Genomic DNA, 22,402 nt, shown 5'->3' with positions numbered 1-22,402 from the left:
TTGGACGGATTTGGCTCGAGTTCATAGGCGAAATGGATTTAAAAAAAAAAAAAAAAGTCCAAAATCGACGGATCGGTCCGTCCGGAAGAGGTTGATGAACCCACATCCCAGACACGTGGCGAAGCGTGAGAGGAGGAATTTTCGCGTCAATTTTGGGGAAGGGAAAAAATTTTTGCCCAAAAATTCATTTCTCCGTCGCGAGTTTTTTTTATTTTCTCTCTTCCTCTCCTACGACGATTCTCGTCGCCTCCGTCAAATCCGTCGAAACCGTCGATTTTTGCCGGTGTAGTGGACAACCGAGGGTCGGGCTTTCGTGATTATTGCCGAGGTAAGCGTTTCTTCTCTTCCTTTTGCCCGATTTCATTCGATATAGGGAAATTAGGGTTTTGGTTTTCATGGCGAAAAATTTGAAGTCTGTAATCGGTGGTTTAGGTTGGGTTATTAGTGTCGATTTCGAGTCATTTCACCTCATTGAAACACGAAAACGAATTGAAGTTAATATTTTGGGAGATTTGAATGGAAATTGAAATCGGTGAAATTAGGGTCATATGAAAAGGGGAAAAAATTTGGGGCTTTCATTTGGGATTGTAATTGGGGTGTAATACAATGAAAGTAAACCGTTTTCACTTGCTTTCGAATACGAATTCATGTTATACTGTCTTTCGGTTAATTGTTTTCACTTGACATTGCCTTTTTTAGTTAGTTATTCCATAATATCGATTGTAAAGTGGTCGTTATTTTTTTGTTACAGATAATGCCAAGCTATAGCAGCGAATCATCTGAGGAAATCCCGTACTGGACTTACGCGGATGCCACATACGGCATACCGGAGAAATGCTTCTGCGGGCGGGTTGTGAAGTTGAAAGCAAACGCAGCTGGTCGCAGGTACTATGCCTGCCCGGAATGGGTCAACGAGGTATTCATTAAGTTTGTATTGGTTTGTTAAAAGATCATTCGGTTTGTAATGTGTAGTTTAAGTTCTTGCTAACGGTTTGTCATGAATGTAGGGAACGTTTGATCACATCCACCAATGGTGGGATGACGGAGTCACCGAACAGTTTGAGATCCTCGCGAGCAGGATAGAGCAGCAGATAAATTCCAAAAATAAGTGATGTTTTATTTTATTTATAAATAAGTGATGTTTTATTTTATTTATAAAAAAAATTCCAAAAAAAAATATTAATATAATATTACGGATGAACCCCATAAACGAATTCATTACTGGAACCTCAACCATAACCTTAGTTCATTACAAAAACGAAAAAAACTTATATATTATTTTAGTCGGATAAACCCAATAATGAGGTTCACTACTGCACATGCTCTAAGGGATCTATAGAACTATGCCTAGAACCTTTTGGTTATTAAAAAAAAAAATTACTAGAAAAAAGTATATTTATAATTTTTATTATTAAAAAGTGCCAAACGGACCAACGAAACTCTTGTGCTATGGGTATATGATTTTACACCCCAATTTTATGAAGAAACCTGATTTCTCAAGTAAAGAATCTCCCCTTTGGAATTTGCAAACTCCCTCCCCTCAAATCTTTTCACAGTCTTCACAACACACACATACATTTATTTTCAATTAAATACACACCATCTCTATATTCACCACTCTCTTCCAATCTCTAGCCTCATTTCGTTAGGCCAGGATTCAGACAAAGCTCATACTCACAAGCCAATTCGGCCTGCAAGGAACCATGGAACTCACCACCCCACCACCTTCTTAAACCAGTCGTTGCGGGATCTTAAAACCCCGCGAAAACGAAGATAAAATTTTACGAGAAAGAATGTTCAATCTTGGTGTGTAGAGTAACAACAAGGTCATGTGCATCATCCAATAGCTTCCACACATCTAATTGCCCTGTCATACTATGACACTCCCTTAGAATCTCATCCATGCTGTTATACTTTTCTATTATAAGTTTCCTTCTCTGCAACACCGATGCAGCTATTGCATAGAGCACTAAATCATCCGTGGGAGGTGCACGCTGCCTTATCCTGCTCCAAGCAGATTTCCCCATCCCGGCTCTGATGGCTGCTTGATCTGCCCACATCACTTCCCATAGACAAAACGTCTGGTCTAGTGTCAGCTCTCGTCTGAACATCACAACAACCATTCTGTACACAAAGAAACAGTCCTCTGCTTGGAGTTTCTCCAGGTGTCGGTAAAGCTGCGAGTCTTTGGATTTGATTATCTTCGAGACTATGTTGAGCTGTCTCCTGATTCCAACCTCGTCGAGCCTGAAGTTGTGACGAGCTTTCTTCATGAACCCGACAAAGCACCAAAACGCTTCGTGGTCATCAGGGATTACAGAGAGTATTGGAGAGAGAAGATCGCTCATTCCTTGACAGTAACCAATGTCGGAGTCATATAAAGCGTAGGCTTCAAGAACAGCTACGAGCCGTGCAGCTTGAAAGATCTTGTACGGTTCCAAGTGATTGTAGTCTTTTAACCCTACCGCTTCAGCTGCACGACATGCTCTGTCCTCGGATATAACCGCTTGGGATGGTGAATACGGAGTCCACTCTGAGTTAGCACGCACTGCATCTAGACGGATAATACGCTGCCACGTCACAAAATCCTCTTCTGTTCGTGCGATAGTTGAGCTCGCCGGATAAGTATTGTTCACATCCGGTGTACCAGAAGACTGAAAGACTTGTACCACTTCACTCTCATCTGACGAATCTGAATCTGATGACTCGGAATTGAGTGTAGAGATGGTAGCGTTGGTGATTCGTCTTGAGCTGCTGCCATTTCTCTCAACTGTACATGAAACTTCACTCATGTACCCGATGTCTTCAGTGATGATGTCTTCGTCGCTAGAGAGTGACTCGCGGGCACTGACAACTTCGTCAGAACATGAACTGTCGCTGTCTTGGACTTGAGGCCAATCGTACTCATCTTGCATAGTTTCACTGACTCTGTTTACCCTGAGTGTCCCTGTATTGTGTTTTTGAAGCCGCTTGCACTGTCTGCGTAGTCTCTCATACTCTTTCCTGCATTTGTAGAATCAAAACAGATGAGCTAGAGAAAAACAAAACAAAAAAAATAGAGCAAAAGTTAGAAACTTTCCCCAATCAGCCTCTCTCACTCACCTTCTCCGGGTTCTTATAGTAACTCTCTCTTCTTTGGAACTATTAAAACCGTACCTGTTTGTAGAAAAGTGTATATTAGCTTCAAAACTTCTCGCTTTCCTCTAATTAAAACTACTCTTTTTCATAGATCCCATTGTTGCAATATGCTTCTGTACTTAAATAGAATTTTTTGACTGATACACTTACACTCCAAGAAGGAAAGGCCACACCTCTAATCGAATGCTCGGCTCAATACCCTACAAGGAAATAAGAAAAAAAAAACATTCTTTATAATCAACAACACACAAATGGTTGTGATTGTGAGTGAAAGTGGATCCATTAGGCTGTGACTCACTCTACTTCGGACTTTCTTCAACAAATCAACTCCTCCATTACGAAGTCTACCATCGGGCGAGAAAAACCTCTTCCACTGCTGAGGCCTGAGTGGCTTCTTTCTTTTCTTCCGGGACCATGGTGATTTGAGACGAGCCCTGAGAAACAGAGGTTAAAAAAAATGTGCTTACTTGTAGATATCCAGAAGTAGCCATGGAGCTTTAAATGCAACTGACCAGCTAAATCAGATGGAAATAACCAAACAAATGTCAATAATTTTATCCACTTATACTAAAAATACTCATAAGCAAAAAAAACTAGAGCTTGGATTCAATTTCAGCAAATGGAAAATCCATTATTTATCAAAACAATTGATGATTGGCTACGAAAGGATTAAAAGGCTTCCACGAATCACATTCATGTGGAGGACACGAAGTCAATCTAAAATCGAGATCTTGTGATCTAATTCAATAGGATTACCATATAGCCAAAAAACATTAAAAATGAAGAAGGTACAGAGATTGAGAGAGATTGAGAGAGAGAGAGATCTAAGAGACTCACCGATCCGAAGAAGAACAAGACGATGGAGAAGAAGATGCAACAACGAAGAGAGCAGAACGCAAATGGATCCACGAAGATGAAGAGGAAGAAGGAGGAGATGATAATGGCGATGAAGGATTAGAAGACGAAGACGTCGTTTGAATTCGTCTCAGAGCTTTCATCTAATTAATACCCAAATCAAAAAAAAATTCCAAACTCTCTCTTCCTCCTCCAGAGTAAAACCTAATCAAACTCCAGAAACACGATTCACCAACCGCGAATATTCCTTCGAATCAACTCAAGCAACCTTGAAGCAGAGAAGAACTTCAAAAACTCCGGCGCGGTAAAAAAATACAGAACAACTATCTCCGCCGGAGAAGAAAGGACATCCACCGTCACAACAACTCTCCGACTCCGTTTTCGCCGGAGACTGATAAAGTAAATCGGAAAAAACAAATAATTTCCTGCCGCGTTTCGTCTTCCACCACTTGCTTCGTCTTCGTCTTCTCCTCGTTTACTTTTGCTTTGGCTCTATTTTCTCTCTCTCTCTCTCTCTCTCTCTCTCTTAGAAACGTGGGCTTATTTGGAATTTCAGTCTCTTCAGAATCTATTGAAAACAAAAAATTAAAGTCTCTTCCGAGTAATGCGACTGGAGGCTTATTGTGACTTTTAGGTTTCTCTCTCTTTATGGACCCACGAACTCAGAAATCTGCAATTTACACTTTTATCTCTCTTTATTTCATTAATTATCTATTTGCCCTGTAATACCATCTTATTACGTTCTGTCTGTTTTTTTACTTTTAGTCTCTTTAGCCTCGATTCTTTTACTCTATATATATTTGCCCCTTACTTTTCATCTTTACATTATTTCTAGGCTTGTCCATATCCGGTTTGAATTACCCGATCGTAACTATCTTAAGAAATATGATATGATAACTTTTCCAAATTATCCGTTTAGGAGTATTTATTCTTCTTTGTGAGTTAAGAAATGAAATTAATATAGTTGACTTTTAAAATTTGATCTGTTTACATTTTTATTAATACTATGTGAATATCCGCACGTGCAGGTTTTTCTTTTCAATTTTTTTCAAATTTTTTTTTTATAATTTTATAAAAATTAATATAGTCATTTGTTACTTACTTATTTGTTAATATTGTATTCTAAAAATTTTAAAATATTAATTTAAAATACATATTGAATATTATTTAATAATTTAAAGTTATATTAAAATTAATAAGTATCATTCAATATTTTTAATTAGTTATAACATAAATTTTTGTTTAACATTTACTGAAATATTAATTAACAATTAATTAATAAAAAATTAAAATAAATATAATCATCATTTCATTTGTTACTTGTTAATATTTTATTATAAATAATCTTAAAAAGTAATTTAAAATACATCTGGAATATTGTTAAGTAATATACAATTATATAAAAATTAAATACATATTAATTAATATTTTTAATCAGTTATAACATAAATGTTTGTTTAACATTAATATAAATGTTAATTATGAGTCAATTAATAAAACAAACTTTTCATATTCTTTAAGAACTTTATAATTTAATATTAAAATTTATTAATTAAAATTTAAATGACATGTGTCAACCTCTCTAATGCTGATGTGTCTTATGGAGAAAGTTGAACAACTTTGATTATATCTTAAAACGTTAAAACAAAAGAAAAGTTTGAAACGATACTTTATTTTGAACAAAATGGAAAAAATATACAATTTTTACTTTGAATGAAATGTCGTATGTTAAGTACGAGGGGTTACATATTTGGTAACACCACCTTAAAAATTATCAACCACAGTGTTAATCCTTTTTAACTATTTTTTTATAGATTGGAAACGATTTGAATAATGATTGATGGTTCCCGAAATAATTCCCATGTTTTCAACCGACCAAATCAAGCACATGGAAAAAGCATAATTCTATTTCATAATATACATTTTATATTACGTATTGTTGTTTTGGAATCGAGGTACATAGCCCGATAGCCATTTTGTTATTGTACGTTGTATAATTTGTTAAAACGAAATAAATAAGACAATCATAGATGTAAATAAAGAATTAGTTATCATTAAAATCTATGGACGACACTGATTAAATCGGTACCACGCTATGATTATAATTAAACATGATGATTCTTCATATAAAAAAATGGCTGTATGTCTCCCATTCTTATTTTATTTCTCATTAACTATTTTTTTTTTGTCTTGTTCAATCGAAAAGTTAATGCTATATATGAACTAATACATATCAAATGAAAAACAATTTTTTTATTAAGCTTAACGGTTTTACCCGTTGATCACTTGAATTAGGTTTGAGAATATCCCCCAGATGCAAAATATCACAAATTATTAGTTTGTTCCGGTGTTGGATCCGGATACATTTCGTTTATTTATTTATTTTCTTTGGGGTTCTGGAAGAAATATTGTAGCCAAAATGACATTCAAAACTGAAACTAGAATAGATCAACTCTATGTTCTTTCATTATTTACTATGCTACCACATCTTCGGTTTCATCTCGTTATCACTATTGCTGCCTATGCTCTGGTTTCATATGATTTCTCAACTTTCCTCTAATAGTGGTCTCCTACTCCAATTGACTATGTAACTTCGTCTCTCTATCTATCGTATATAATCAGAAAAAAAGGAGTACTTCATAATTTTTCCTTAACCTACGATAAAATAATTTGAATCATTAGTTAATTTGGACTCATCTATTGTTTGCGAAAGTGTTCGGTCAGGTGGTATCCACATTTGCTCTGCTTTGGGGCGTGTATACTTATCCTCTATGAAGTTAAAAATGAATGTGCTTAAAAAGAATGATATATTGTTACTTTCTTATAAAAATATATTCAAACTTTCATTTCATTAATCTAAAAGGTACCGTAGTTATTTTATTAAGCAACAATTAGGTGATATCTATTACAAAAACCCATTAAAAATAGTTTTATAGAAAATATTATAAAGAAGAAACCTAAATTATAACTCAAGATCAGAACAGAGAATTTATAAAGATCAACGAATCGAACATTTAACAAAAGTTCATAAGATGCCATTTTTCTCGCATATTATTAAGGATTATGGAGGTAGTAGTCGTGAAGGTCTAGGGTAGTCTTTTACTTTATATATTCTGTAGCCCCCTTTAGTTCCTCATTTACCCTATGTTCATTTAGATATATCCGAGTGTATTGCGTATGCTTGTTATTTGTAAATCTCTCTAAACTTGGTTTGGAATTATATGATTCACAGATCATAGTTCTGTTAATCGTGAATATCCTTTATAAATTAAAACCATAAATTATAAGTTTCTAGCTTTTTGGAGAAGGAATAAAAGATAGGTAACCGAATGAATTTTTGTAAAACTAAAGCCAGAAACTACCACTCAGTACTCTTGTTTTTCTATAGTCGACCTACGTTTTTAGATTATGTTCTGTTGATTTAATACGTGTGACCTCTTCATCCATCTTTATCATTTGTATAATACTTTATTCTACATCTCATTCGTCATCCAACCGGCAAATGGATGTTGACATGTTTCTAAATTATAACCTCAAAATTATATTAAGCGTTTATTATCATTATCTTTTTAGGAGACATGAATCTGCAGAAATGCACTCAATTATACCACTTGTTCCATTCAGAAAAAATAAGCATCTATTGGAATTTTTCCCCAAGCTTGATTTTGCAATATATGTTTGCAATAAAATATCTCAGACTGTTACTTTTGTTATCTGCTAGGTAGATTACTAAAATTAAGCTTTTAGTTCGAATTTTACTTTTAACAATATTTGATGGATTTTTATGTAGAAATTATTTTGATGGTTTCAATCAGGTTCATGATTTTTATAACATACAATATAAAAGGAATCAGTCAACCTAAAATGATTCGATCATTCGATGATCAAAAACAAATTTTCATTTTATTGGGCAACTCCTTAATAGTTTTATCGTATATATCATAAGTTTTCTTCTGTCTCAATATCACAACAGCCATATATGTATGTATCTCCAATTCCGAGAAATTAATTATTGTTTTCTTGGACAGCCTCATTTCTCCACTGTAATAGAATCATTATAAAAAATAATAATTAAAATTCGAAATACATATTGTGGTGATTGATGGATTCAGTGTTGTGGATATGTTTTTTTCTCTTTCTTTTTTTTTTGATAAAATTGTCAACGTGGGTAGGTTTGTTTAATGGGAAAGATAAATACCAAAGCTAGATCCGTTGCTTTATACAAAGGGAAAGTAAAGTATAGATTTCCATTACACGGCACTTATTAATTGCTCAGTTTGAATAAAACAAATTGAGAATTTAGGGTTGCCCAATACACTAAATTTTGTTCTTTTGTAAACTAGAAAAAGAAAGAATATGCGAATTTTCTTTTGAATAAGCAAAATCGTATTGAGAATCTATGACTTTAATGAAGCCAGCCCTTACATCACTATACGTGAGAGTTACTCTACTAACGTTTGCGAAAGAAAAAATATTCATATGATAAGGGTTAATAAAATATTTTACTCACTACAAATAATTTTCTGATACAACAATTTTTATCACTGAAACTTTTCCCACTTAAAATGATTTGAAAATAATGAATAGCCAAAATTTCGAATCTGTTATATATTTTTTGAAGTTGAAATATCAACTATAGACGTCTCATCATTTGTAAATGCACAAAAAGACCAAAAATTTTCCACAACCGTTGAGTATACTATCGTGAATGAGAAAATATACAAAATGATTATAACTTCCAAAAACAAATATTGGGTTCCTTGACAAAGAAAGGCATGTTAACCAATATAAAAGTTTGTTGGAGAAGCTATAATAGGCATGTTACTTATTTTTGTTGTGTCATGTATCTTGTCAATTATTCGTGGTAAAATTAATATATATATATATATATATATATATATACGTATAATGTATCCATCATGTGAATTAGATTCGTGTTCTCACTTTTGTCTTCTCATGTCTTTCATGATGTGGACAATCATGGTGTTTGACATAATATGTCTATAATACTTGTTTCACTCTTAGTTATTTCACATATTATCTTCGATCTGAGAACAAAGAATACAAAAAAAATTCGTAGATGGGATTTATTTGTTTTCTTAATTTTTTTCCTAATTCAACATGTTGGTAATTATCCTCCACCAATTATTATGAAAAACAAGAGGATGGATAACCATATGATATGGTACACAAACATAACAAGTAATAGCACGATGCGGTTTACAAACGAACCAAACCAAACCGATTCAGTGAGACAAAAACATAAAGCCCTTCCCTTAAATCAAAGGATAGAGCACCAGCCATGAGGGAGTTTAGACGCAGCTGCTTGGTCAAGGAACCAGACCACTTCATCATCCGCGGTTAGTCTTCCGGCTGGTACGTCTTTGGTATGGTTAAGAGCAGCCTCAACCGAATCAGCTTGTTCTTTATCACACACGGCCATAACATTGTATGAAGCACAATTGATAACCGTTAAAGTAAAAGTGATCCTTTTTGATGGGGGTTTAGGAGAATCGGTTATGTATGTAACCCATTTCACTTTCTCATTGATCTGGTCATGTCCCGGGAATAGAGACGCCATGTGACCGTCCGGTCCCATTCCTAGAAGCTGGAGATCAAATTGTGGGAAACCGGAGGATTTGTATGTTCGGATTATGTTTTGGTTCACCTTATCTTTGAGGCACTCCTCGTACCGTTCGGCTGCAAGCTCGGCGTTGCCTTCAGCCCCGAGCCCGTTGTCGATGGCATAGATGTTCTCGGCCGGTATAGGAACCTGGATGTTAGGATTATAAATTTTCGTGAATGTTATTTTGATATTATATATCATTAGTTATAACAAAAAAAAAAAAATATCTATGTTGTGTAGATGTGAGTGTCATCTTGACTTAACGTTTTAGTGTGTGTTTTATAACAAGTAAACCAAATTATATTATCTTGGTTGATAACTTGATATCAATACTAGTAATGAAGAAAATCCCCAGCTCATGATTAAACAATGGAACACTCATTTAGCAGCTCTAATCATTTTTAAAGATAGGTTTTAGAATTTTAAAAGCAGAGATTTCCTTTGTTAAGTTGATGTTTTTTGCGTAGAATATATATGAATATATATACCTTGGAGAGAAACTCGTCGTAGGCGAGTTTGTAGTTGCTATCTGCATCATCCCAACCACAAACCCTCTCGTCCACCCAAAAGATGTGCCACTTGGACCACTCAATTGAATCAATATAAGGAGGTTCCAACAATTTCCTGTTGTATGAATCAAGCAAATAGAGAGTTGTATTATAGAAAAGAGTGATAAAGAGAGTTTTTGATTTGTATATATGTAAAATATGGAACCAGACCAGAGCCAGGAGATGAGGTCGCCGCCGGAGAAAACAACGGTGAAAATTCCTCTTTCTTTGCAGAATTTGGAGGAGAGATCCGCCGTGTATTTGGCCAGTTCCACCGCCATTTCTTTCTTTGTCTTAAACACCCTCCTCTTCACCGGCGCCATCTGCTTAGATGATGATGATTGTGATGATGATTGTGAATTGTGTTGATGATGGCGTTATACAAGTGAAGGAATCTGGCTTCTTATAGGGAAAGTGAGTGAAGAGTTCTTAACTAATTGGGTAATGACTCAAGTGAGACAAATTATCTTTTTCTTTTGCTTAAAAAACATTTGTACTTGGATAAACAAATGGATGTTATTACAAAAGTAAAGTACATATTCTTGAAATAATATACAACCTTTCTTTGTTTGTATAGTTCATTTTCTGTCAAAACAAAAGAAAAAGTTTATTCGGTTACAACTTACAACCTTATTATTATTCCGTCTATCTCCATTACTTCTAAGTTCTAACATCTTTCCTTGTAATAGACATGATATATTGGTGCCATCCAATCAAATAACCTATTCTAAATTAATATAAATGTTATTAAGAAGACCAGAATATTTGGTTTTAGTTTGATAGCTTCCTTTATTAGTTTTTCAAATTATTGAAATTCACGGATAATAAAAATTAAATATATGTATAATTATAGGTTCGTCCATCTACCATTGTATTTTTCTTTCTTGGCTTTATATATAAGTTTTGTTACTTGTTTCATTTTGTCTTTCAGTGGTCGTTGAACTCATTATAAACGTGACTATGTGAGATAGACGACAACGTTCAATGTATGATTCTGACTTTAGTATTTTCATATTCTTGTAGTTTTAGTTAAACTCACTATACATGTGCGAGAAATGGTTTAGGAGGTTGGTGTATCACTGATATGTTTCGTTAACTATATAATTCAACAACATCGTTTTCAATCTTCTTACACTTGAATACTGTAGAAGGATGTTATAATTTTTTCTTTTTAACATACTCCTAACTGGTATGTTTCTTATGGGGGAAGACTATTTCTCATACAACTATTACGAAAGGAAGATTGTGATATCAGTTAATCTTCCAATTTTATTAGCATAAAAGTTAAATTGTATCTAATTGCACAAAACCACAACCGAGCCACAACAACCCATCCAATTCCTTCTATACAAACCGGAAATTATATAGAAAAAAAGAAATACAAAAAAATAGTTTCCTCTTTCGTTTGTTTGTTTGGTTTAAAATGGTTCCTCTGTAAATAAAATGCTTAATACAAAAGAGGTACCTTTTTTTCTTGCTGCTCACGTTTCTGTCTTGAATCGACAGTATAATAACTTCATGTTTAAATGATTAGGTTGATTTTTGCAAAGTTAGAAGTCACCTAGTAGGTCTAGAGCTCGAGCTTCGAACAGTCACACCATGCAAGAACTTGGCATAGCCCAAGAAATTTAGCTTCCCATCCAAACTCCGGATCCAATCCTTGAGCAGAGGATAAGCATTGGGTCCCAAACTCATCTCCTACATATTCAACAATAAAACAAGATTCATGCAAAAGAGTTTTTCACAGATCTCAAAGAATTTATTGGAAGTCCCTACATACCTCAGCGAGTTCTTGGACAGAAATGGCACGGCTTCCTTCACGTTCAAAGTCGTCAAATGCTATTGTTGCGATCTGTTCCCATTCTTCAAGAGCCTCTAGTTGATAAACGCTGACTGCAGCCGCACAGAACTCTTCAAAATCAAGTTTCTTATGTGCTAAAGGTTGCATCTTCAATCAACAAAAAGGAAAAAAAGAAGAAAAGATTATCACAGATATAATTATGCAGAGACTAGAAAACGCTGGGATTCAAAAGATGGATGTGTTAGCCCTTACAAAGTTTAAAATATCAGGAAGCCTAGATTCGATCATAGCATCTGTAGCATATCTTGTCAAAGCCTGCATTTTTATTACCACAAGAGTTTGAATAACTAATCAGAGATCAGAAGAATGTTGGATTCACCAGTTGAAGAACAATCGCATCTAAAGCATTTAAACTCACTGACCGTTGTGAAATTGTGAAGATACAGGCCTCCATCTTCTGGTTCCAAGAGCATAAACTGTGCTTTAAGGAACACAAGTTCCTCTTCGGGTATAGCTTTGGATAGAGACTGTGGTACAAGTGATAGCGAAATAAAGATATATACAAGACATAGATATGTTGTTGCTCTTGACAAGATCTTAAGAGACTTGACCAACGAATGGATCTGATCAATAAACAAAGATATTATCAGACAATCACCTTAAGTGCTGCTCGTCTGAAAGGCGAAGCACGAATATAAGACTTCACCAATTTGTAGATGGAGAAATCCAAAAGCAAACCAGGATTTTCATCTCGTAACCATGGATGAGCTGCACATATGTAAGTCATACTCATGTTTTCATTTCACCGATCAATGTCTCTAGTTTTTAACACTACTGAGAAAGAACTTACCTAAAGCTTGAGCAGCTGTCATTCTTTTCCTATGGTCTTTGTTCAAAAGCCTTTTCACAAAGTCCTTGGCAATAGGGGATATGGAAGGCCATGGCAAATCTTCGAAATTAGGGTTCGCTCTAAGCACACAACGGAAAATCGCAGACTCGGTTCGTCCGTAGAAAGGTCTACTTCCACAGAGTAATATGTAAGATATGACACCAATGCTCCATATATCTGCTTCTGTGCTGTAAGATCTGTGGAGTACTTCAGGTGCAACATAGTATGCACTTCCTACCACATCGTTTAGACGCTGATCTGATTAAGATCAACACAAAACACATTTTTTTTCCTTTGTCAGTTCCTAAGTAATATCATATAAGAAAGGGGAACAAAGAAATAGATCATTACCGAATCTAGCGAAATCAGACAAACCAAAATCTATGACCTTGAGTATTGCATCCTCGTTTTTGCTGGTAAAGAGAAAATTCTGGATACACAGAGCATATGATTTGTTTTAAGAAGCAAGCAAGAGCTAGTGTATGATATTCACGGTGGTTGAAGCTGAATGTGTACCTCCGGCTTGAGATCTCGGTGCACAACACCTTGAAGATGGAAAAAAGCAGTTGCAGATAGAATCTGCACAAGAATACGCTTAGCATCTGCTTCAGGGTATCGACCACCTCTGCAGTAAGATATAGACAGTACAAGATTATACTCCATACGCAATACAAAGCTGAGAAGAAAAAAAAAAACAGAGAAAGGAACAGTTTTTGTTCACCTCGCCAAAATTCTGTCCAATAGCTCTCCACCTTCACATAACCTGAAATCAAAATTGGGTGTCAAAATTGAATATCAATAGCTGAAGTCAATTCAATGTCCTATACTTACTCATACCACTGGTACATTAACAAACTCTAATGTTCATTTCTATAAATCTGAACACAATTGTGATAAGAGACATACTTACTCCATAACAACAAAGACATTATCGGCGTCCTCGAATACATCGTAGAATTTAACCATATGCCTATGCCCAGACAAAGCTTTCAGCAATTTCACCTCTCGACGAACATCTTCTATAGATAGAGCTGATGTCATCTGAAATGCCAAATTACCCATCAACAAAAGATCTGATCTTTAGATTCTCCCACGTCACAAAAAACTACTATCAATAACAATTACCATCAATCATGGATTCATGGGCAAACTTGCACTCAAATGAGAATTATTCCTAGATTAAAAAAAGTGATTCTTTTTAGATGAAACAGTAACCATTCTATGATTTTGGGATCACATTGTCCACAGTTACAGCTTAAACATGTCAAGACAGAGAGAGAGAGAAAGACCTTAGCTTTAGCGATGATTTTGACTGCTACGGTTTGCCCTTTGATCTTCCCTTTCTTCGATTTGGCCCAACAAGTATGACCAAAATGCCCTCGACCCACCTCCTTCCCGAGCTCGTACTTGCCTTCGAAGTTCTTCGCGAATCCGAAGTTCTTATCTAGCCTATCCCCGATTCCGCCTCCGCTTCCGCCGGCTCTGCCGTGATCGACTTCCTCAATATCCTCAGGGATCGGACCATCTCGAGGCTGCGGTGCCGTGCCTCGTCGCCGTCTCAGAGCCGCCATAATCGGTTTCGCAGGCGAAGGAGGCGGGAAAGGCCATTTAAACTTCCTACCCGGAGTTCTCGCCGGAGACGGAGCTACTCCCGCCGGCAACGGGCTCTGAAATGGACTGATTGTGTAAGGGTTGACTTCGGAAGCACTAGACGCAGCCGGAGAATTGGGAATTGAAGTCTGGTGGTTGTTGTTATTAGCCCGATTCGGAAACTGGGCGGTTCCGGCGGGCATGTCGCCGTCGTCATCTTCGACGGTGGAAATGTTCCGGCTGTAACAATGACCCATCGTTGCCGGAACGTTGGGGTCAAATTAAGTTGATCGGTAAAAAAAAGTCAAAGCATCGGACGGTGAGGAGACCAAGTTGAATAATAAGCTTCAGAGATTAACAAGAAGGGGAAAAAAAATGTTTGAAAGACCAAAAGGAAAAAAAAAAAACAAGGCGATGATTAATAAAAAATAATTAAAGAAAAATAACGAATCGGAGGCGTTGAAAAATGCCGGTGGTTTGCTAAAACGACAGCGGGGGAAACGTGACTCCTACGACAGCCACGTGAGCGTTGTGACGTGTGACATTAATGATTTCATTTCTGTGGTTTTATCTGGCCATTTTTGGCTGATATTAACTTTTAATTGCATAGTAACTAACGGAAAATTCAAAAATTATTTTACATCTTGGTATTATCGAAATTAAAAGTAAAGAACATTCAGGATTTAAATTCAAAATCATATGAATGAATGATTTTGACAGTTTTGAAAAAATGGATCGGCTATCTTTATATAGGTCACAGTCATTCGTACATGCTAAACGCGAAAAACAAAATAAATACGGTTCTAATCAACCGTCTAATAAACCGGTTTGAATCCATTTAAGAAATTGGACGTTAAAATATGTTTGACATCGAATTAGTCACGTTGTTGTAAGTTGTAACATTGAATAAGTCTATATTGATAACTGTGGCGCAGATAAGAAAAAGAAATAACGAAAAAAATCATGGGTCAATACATTTATAACACAAATATTGAGCGTCAATCGATTAAATCGGCTTCCCATAACCGATCCGGTTAATTTAGTACTGAAAATCCTCGTGAGCATTCGCTCTCTTGTCAAACCAAAAATAATCATGGGATTGTGGATTATCTTTGTGAAATGACAACCGTTTTCTAACCAGTTTCAATCTTGGTTCGTTTCCATCTAAACCGCCCGGGTTGGATCTCAGCCTTGGTACGCTTTGGGGTCGAAACCTAGCCACGGCTGAGGCAGTGGTAGACATGTAATTAGGTATTGAATGGACTTGCCTTGTGACGCACGAATTCCCACGTGGTGTTTGGTCGTTGAATTGATGGTGGTGTGAGTACGTATTATACGTATCGATCTCAACTATCTTGACCGGTTCAACGATAGCCTGATCGGTTGATATTCTCCTTCCGGTTTCTAGATAACCAAACCGGTTTAACCTACTCGGTCTTTTGTCCTCTAATTCGTTTTCACTATGTGCTTCTCTCGCTGTGGTTCTCCACATCTTTGTTTGTTAGACCCCCAAAAAAAAAATAACGGTTTGCCTATCAATATTTATAAGTAAATTTGGAAAACCGGAATAAGTATAATAAATATTGTATATGGTTGATTGAAATTGAACCTGTTTAGAGAAGGCACGAGACAAGGCAGATTCGTCGCCGGGAAAGGCCGTGAGATTTTTCCGGTGATCTAAAACCCGAGCCTGGATCCGAACCAAAGCCTGAACCCGAAGAAATGTAATGCTTGCTCGTCTACGTACGTTAAGGCCTCTCACTAGGGCTTGTAGTATCACAACTCCTTTTAGGGCCCTGAACGCCTTTCGTGCCTTGTGTTACAAGTCAACATATTCAAACTGAGGTTCGTCTATGTAAACTGAATTTGACAATTTTATCATAAATAGACCTCAATGAGGATTATATAAAATTATAAAAACCTTGTTTAAATTTTTCAAGTATGTGTGGTGACCAATTCTTAAAAGTTAAAACTAAGCTATCAGACAAACAGCAAATGCTAAAAGTTTAGAGGATAGAATTAATAAATATTGAATTTTTTTTTTTTAATTTTGCTAAAGTGTGTAAATATTAATTTTACCAAGCATCCTCGGAAAGCTGTCTGAATGAGAATAGCAGCCACGTGTTTTTTCAGGTAAACAGATGTCCGACAGAAAAAGACGGCTTCCTTAGCAGCCGGAGATGCAGCTTTCCCCGTCTCCTCCGTCGCAGCCGCGTCAACAGCGGCAGAGTTCGTGTTGCCGGCATTTTTAGTGTTTATTCCGACGTCAGTCGCAGAAGTATCAGAAGAGGCTTTCTTGAATAGCCATCTTCTTTTTCCTCTCTTCTGCACCAACCAAACTATTATTAATTAATAATAAACTTTTTTAGTATGAAAGATATAAATAACCAAATTTTAAACAGTTTATAAAAGAAAATTCAGTTCATCAAAAACCAGCTTTTGAAGCTGGATTTTTATTGTATTAAACTTGAAGGGGGGGGGGGTAGTTTTTTGGGAATATGTTGAATAAATACATGTAAATATATTAGTGTATAAATATATAATGTATATAGTTTGAATGACGATTAAAAAATCAAGAAAGGTAACTATAGTCAAGTGTGTATACCGTTTGTTGCTGTTGTTCGTCTTCGTCTTCTTCGACGAGGTCTTTGCCTTGTCGATGATCTCTTCTTCTGGGGCATTTCTTCTCCGGTGACCGGAAAACATTCTTAACCGCCGTGAACCACGAACTTTCACCGGTTTTCCCCATCAAGATCGACCTTGTCTGCTTAATCTATGTTAATTATACTGTCACTTTGTTGAAGATATACGGAAGACACTGATATTGTTATTAATAGTACATGTAAGGAATGGTTTGGTCGAGAAGAAACACTCTCCTTTAGAAGAACAAGGACCTTTTTGTTTCCCAATATTAATTTAGAAAGTTCGGAACATGTACATTTAATTGGTTACGTCAAATTCAATAAGTTATTCAAACTCGGATCGATATTAATTTTTGTTTAATATCTGGTCGGATTTAATTAGTACTGTACGTCTCGTCCAAAACATTACTTACTTCAGTATTTCTACAATAAGAACAAATATTATATTGTCATCTACATGTTCGGTACGTAACCATCACAACTCACAAGTAACGGTCAAACGCAAAACGATATCCAATAAACATATAATGCTTTGAATCCGGAAAAGCAAGAAAAATGTTGGAATAAGAAGAATAACGAAGCGGAAAATAAAAGTAAAATATTAGATATAAAAAGATAAAGAAGAAAACGAGTGGAATAGGTAGGCATGCTTTGTGTTTACAAATTAGATAGCTTTGTGTCAGAATTATAAAAATGATTTGCAACATGAAAGGATGTGAAATGCATCTCTCGAGAGTGCAGAAAGCTGTTCCTTCTTTTCTTTCGTATAATCATTTCTTTAGCCATTAACATCGCTACTTGGCTCGTTTATAATGATTTTATGTTTTCACTGCTTTAGCTTCGATTGTTTGGGATAGTGATTGCGTTACACCATAAAGAGAGAGGTATAACTAAACTCACGATACGAGACTTCTAATGAATTTGCGTTACACATATAGTAGTACTTTCTTTCTCTATAACTAATAGTAAATTAATCAATATGATGCGGAAGATCTAATGAATCCTTAGAAACAAAAATATATATAAAGAACAAGAAAATCAAACTAGATCCGAATTCAGTCAAGAACCGACTGAGATCAAGAACCAAAAGACCAGTGAATTGCTCCAAATGTCTTAAATTAATTCATAAAAAATAATATCCGAAAGGGTATTTCAACAATAACAACAACAAAAGAAAAAGAAAGAAACAACCAATCTTTTGTTTTTGGCGACTCTAGAGAAAGGAGAAAGTTTAGACCAAAGTTCTTAAAGTTGTTCAAAGATACCCGGGCAGGCTCTGCGACTGCGAAGCAAACTTAAAAAAAGAAAACTAAAAGATTGATATATAAACACAAAACGCCTCAAGTACCTTCTTCTTTAGACTTCTTCTTCTTCTTCTTCTTCTTCTTCTTCTGCTTTCTCTCTCTTTTTCTACATAAGTTTTTCCGATTTCCGGCGAGAGTTTTGCGATAATATTAGTTGCACTCAGCACGGGGAAACTGCGGCCTCACTGGTGTCTTTGATGGGCTTACCCTTAAAAAACACACATAAACCAAGACACAGATGAATACAAGATTCCCAGATTCAATTATTAATCTTATCATGGAAATATATGTAACATACACCGAGAAAGATATTACATTTTATGCAAATGAACCATAAATAGAATTAAGTTAAGAACAAGCCAAGTCGAGAATCTAACATCTTCTTCTAGTTTGATCATTTAGTAACTCCTAAAACTACAAGTTCTACAATGTAAAAATTGACACTAAGGGATAGAATGAAAAGCTAAAACTAGAAGATGAGAAAAAAAGAAGATTATTTTACCTTATTGGGAGTGCACCCAAGACAACACCACTGCAGTGAAGAGCAGCAATTGCACTTTCCGCCTGAGACAACACAGCAAAGTATTAAACTTTGGACCCTTTTACGTAGAACTTCATATTTTAAGTTTATGTATCTAACTCTTGAGATTCAAAGAAGCTCAGAGAGTCAGAGACAATCTTTAAAAAGTAAGAAGCTCTATGAAATGCAATATATCAAGTTGTAAGCGCTAGTCCCGGTTTCTTAAAATGCATTAAATGGGCATGCAATGTAATGCAAATAGTAGAATCTTAACTAGCAAACTATTCAATCACCAAAGCTAATGTTCAAAATGGGAACACGTTAACTGAAAAACTTGGCAGAGAGAATTACCATCGCAAACTCAACAAAAGCAATGCGGGTTTGGTGGTGATAGTCTCCAAGCCTCAGACGATGAACCTATACATTATATAAAAAATATTAAATTCTATAGCGGAAAACAAAAATACACATATAAAGCGTAAACAATCCATTGCATTCAAATACTAACCTCTCCACAAAGCATTTCAAAGAAGCCTTTCAAGTCAATTTGAGTAATCTGCAAATTTAAGAAACAAAGACACAGATGAAAGTTGGTTTCTCCAAACAAGATCTCATAAAGCAAATGGTAAAATGGAAACCAAATTACCCGCTTGTCAATGTTGGTACAGTAAACAGTCCTCACGCACATCTCGCGCTCATCCTCAGACTGGAAGAAAGAAATCACCATTATGCTCGAGGTTTGATTAAACTGATTTAAAATAGAAGCCAAGTTTTTAGCCATGATTATGTGAAACTTACCCGCGGAAGGAAAGTAGGGTTAACAGGTGCAATAGCAGTTTTGGAAGGAAGCACCTTAAGAGGGTAAAAACCAAGCACCGTTCCCGACATGCTCAAAGCAGCCCTAGCTCCCTCTGCAGCAACGTTGCTTGATTAGTTAAGAAGCAGTAATGAAAAATGAGAACTCAACTAATGAAGAAAGGTTGACGCTAAAAGCACCTTCATTAGTGAATTCAATGAAAGCGAAACGAAGGACAGAATTTGGGTCACCGCATACACGACAATCAACAACCTTTCAATCCCGGAAAAAACAAAGTAATCATATGAGGAAACGAGTTAATGCAGATAATAAAAAAAAAAACAGTTTAAATATAGTAAAGATCATTACATGTCCACAATTAACAAAGACACCTGCAAGATTCTCCTCAGTAACCTACAAATGAAACAATTAAGAGAGGCAGTGGTTATAAAATAGATTCCTTTACGAGATAATAGTATCGGATGCCAACAATTTTCCCTTTTTAAACCTGTTGATCGATGTCGGAAACATATACAGTTCTCCTGATTACATCTTCCTTTTGAGCCGAGCTGGTTCTTTTGTTCACTCTTCTCTTCCCCTGGCCAAAGTTCCTTCTCTGTAGTAAGCGGTAAAACGAGAAACACAAAAATTACAAAATTGATATCCAATAGACAGGACAGTTTTGCACATTTTCTTTACGCGTATCTAGCAGATAATAAGACAATGTCAAGCCATTTGAAGAACAGTAAATGAGTAAATAAGCAAAATCCAACAGAAAACAACTATAATGTAACAAATCACACACAACGTCAAACTGCTTCTCAAACAATGATCAAGCGATAGAGTCAAAGAACACGAAAAAGAACACGTAAAGCTCGAAACTTTCCGTTGTCTGTTTGCTATATTAATCAACATACGAGCTTTTTCAATCAACAAACAAGCCACTGAATCATAGTGAGCAAAACACACACAGAAGCTCGAAATTTTGTATCACCGATTCTCTACTACATTTCACTGTATCATCAAAATCCAAGAGAGGATAAGATAGATACAAAGATCAAATTCACACACTAATCAAAATGATTATATACTCAGCAACCAGACAACAAACGAAGAACCCCATCTAAACATAGCAAAACACATACTTTCTATCCACACAGCAAAACACCACAAAACACAGAGAACAAAATTCAGCGAGAATGTTTAAGGATGAGGATATATATATACCCTTCTAGCAAAATTGTCATTCCCATCTGCGAGAACAGGTTGGGATGCAAAATTGTTATTAAACCCTAGTCCATTTCTCAAAACCCCAGATTGACTTCGAGCCAGTGAAGGAGGAACAAATTCCTTAGCCATCGGATTGAGCTTAGAAAACGCATCAGACAAGTTTTTGATCTCACTCTTGAGACTCCCTCCATTGTTTTCTATCTCACCATTCTCCGATTTCGACCCGAAACCATTTCTGTTAAACCCATTTGGGGTCTGACCCTTTTTGGCAGACTCATTGGTCCGATCGTCGGAATCTAAAGCCGAATCGCTGGTTGGAGGATTCGATGAATCGAGAGAGGAATCAGATTTAGGGCTCTGATCATCAGGACATGGCGGCTTCGTCTCGGCTGCTGAAGAATCAGTGTTGTTGTTGTTGTTGTCTAAATTCTGACCAGAAGAGTCCACTTTCACACCAGCATTTTCAGCGACTGCCATGATCGGACCAAAGAGGAGAATCTCCAAAAGATCAGAAACAAGTTACGAACTCGCCGATTTCTGCATCAAACCAAAACCAAACTGAAAATTGGAAAGAGAATTTGAGAAGGATAAGAATGTAAGAAACTAAAAGCCCAGAGAGAGAGGAGAGAGATCATGGATTGATACGAAACTTGAGACTTATCTCGATCAATGGTATTCCATAAATGGAGAAAACCCAACTTAAAAAGATCAATTGAGCAGAAGAGCGACTGAAACAAAGAAAAAAAAAAGGATTTTTAAAGAAAAAAAATATTTAGAGAAAGTCAGAAAGATAAAAAAGGGAACACTTGGAAAAATCCAAGGGGATGATTAAAATAGAAGGAACATAAGACCCTTTAGTTATAAATTAAATAACTTACTATATACTTTTCTTTCTTGCTCATAATTAACTGTACTAGTTAGTTTTTTTTTGTTTTTTTGCTTCAAGACAGATGTATTTTTTGGGGTTTCCGTAAATGATGTTTTTTAATTCTGTGCGTTTGCACAGAAATATTTTGTTTTTATTTTTAATATAAATTTTTATTTATTTTTTGTTTAGATATAATTTATTTTGTTATTTATTTATTTTTTAAATCAAGAAATTTGTTATTATATTTTGATTTTAAATAATATAGATTTATATATTAATAAAATAAGAGTATCAATTAATTAAATATATATCGATCTAATGTTAATTATGAACTTTATTTTTATGTGAATTTAAATTTACACATAAATAATATATATATATATTTTTAATTTTTTTCTAATATTATTATGATCATAATAATGATAAAATAATTTTAATCCAGTCATTCTATTAATCGAAAAATAAATATTATTATAAAAACATATTTATAATTCAATCATTCTATTAATCCGAAAATGAATATGGTTATAAAACTATAATTTCTGTCCATTCATATTACTATATAATATAAATATCTATTAATTTTGAAATAATT

The 22,402-nt window shown here is 35.3% G+C and overlaps 5 protein-coding genes across 5 annotated transcripts; all 5 read right to left on the bottom strand.

The window, feature by feature from the left end:
- Positions 1-1,522: 1,522 nt before the first annotated feature.
- LOC18021430 (GTPase-activating protein GYP7) lies at positions 1,523-4,589 on the bottom strand. The gene is made up of 5 exons (XM_006404091.2): positions 3,976-4,589; positions 3,437-3,572; positions 3,289-3,338; positions 3,103-3,156; positions 1,523-3,003 (listed from the first exon to the last, which is right to left on the bottom strand). Exons 1-5 carry the CDS (start codon positions 4,134-4,136, stop codon positions 1,782-1,784), a joined length of 1,623 nt encoding a protein of 540 aa, XP_006404154.1. The 5' UTR covers positions 4,137-4,589; the 3' UTR covers positions 1,523-1,781.
- A 4,477-nt stretch (positions 4,590-9,066) lies between these two features.
- Positions 9,067-10,636, bottom strand: LOC18021429 (probable 6-phosphogluconolactonase 2). The gene is made up of 3 exons (XM_006404090.2): positions 10,339-10,636; positions 10,108-10,243; positions 9,067-9,766 (listed from the first exon to the last, which is right to left on the bottom strand). The coding sequence occupies exons 1-3, from the start codon at positions 10,488-10,490 to the stop codon at positions 9,275-9,277; spliced, it is 780 nt and encodes a 259-aa protein (XP_006404153.1). The 5' UTR covers positions 10,491-10,636; the 3' UTR covers positions 9,067-9,274.
- An 809-nt stretch (positions 10,637-11,445) lies between these two features.
- Positions 11,446-14,931, bottom strand: LOC18021520 (CDPK-related kinase 6). Its single transcript, XM_006404089.2, has 11 exons — positions 14,147-14,931; positions 13,768-13,898; positions 13,579-13,620; positions 13,374-13,482; positions 13,209-13,287; positions 12,819-13,115; positions 12,627-12,736; positions 12,391-12,495; positions 12,221-12,283; positions 11,948-12,115; positions 11,446-11,865 (listed from the first exon to the last, which is right to left on the bottom strand). The coding sequence occupies exons 1-11, from the start codon at positions 14,702-14,704 to the stop codon at positions 11,725-11,727; spliced, it is 1,803 nt and encodes a 600-aa protein (XP_006404152.1). The 5' UTR covers positions 14,705-14,931; the 3' UTR covers positions 11,446-11,724.
- Positions 14,932-15,486: 555 nt separating this feature from the next.
- Positions 15,487-17,196, bottom strand: LOC18021519 (protein IQ-DOMAIN 14). Its single transcript, XM_006404088.1, has 4 exons — positions 17,053-17,196; positions 16,527-16,772; positions 16,057-16,260; positions 15,487-15,939 (listed from the first exon to the last, which is right to left on the bottom strand). The coding sequence occupies exons 1-4, from the start codon at positions 17,194-17,196 to the stop codon at positions 15,487-15,489; spliced, it is 1,047 nt and encodes a 348-aa protein (XP_006404151.1).
- Positions 17,197-18,188: 992 nt separating this feature from the next.
- On the bottom strand, positions 18,189-21,684 carry LOC18021518 (polyadenylate-binding protein-interacting protein 10). Its single transcript, XM_006404086.2, has 11 exons — positions 21,590-21,684; positions 20,937-21,476; positions 20,218-20,325; positions 20,079-20,123; positions 19,910-19,982; positions 19,712-19,824; positions 19,560-19,619; positions 19,422-19,469; positions 19,265-19,330; positions 18,896-18,957; positions 18,189-18,601 (listed from the first exon to the last, which is right to left on the bottom strand). The coding sequence occupies exons 2-11, from the start codon at positions 21,414-21,416 to the stop codon at positions 18,544-18,546; spliced, it is 1,113 nt and encodes a 370-aa protein (XP_006404149.1). The 5' UTR covers positions 21,417-21,476; positions 21,590-21,684; the 3' UTR covers positions 18,189-18,543.
- Positions 21,685-22,402: the final 718 nt, after the last annotated feature.

This window comes from Eutrema salsugineum, unplaced genomic scaffold (assembly GCF_000478725.1).
Source record: "Eutrema salsugineum unplaced genomic scaffold, Eutsalg1_0 scaffold_16, whole genome shotgun sequence".
Taxonomy (NCBI): domain Eukaryota; kingdom Viridiplantae; phylum Streptophyta; class Magnoliopsida; order Brassicales; family Brassicaceae; genus Eutrema; species Eutrema salsugineum.
The sequence above is the reverse complement of the archived record's forward strand: the minus strand, read 5'-3'. Positions and strand labels throughout refer to the sequence as shown.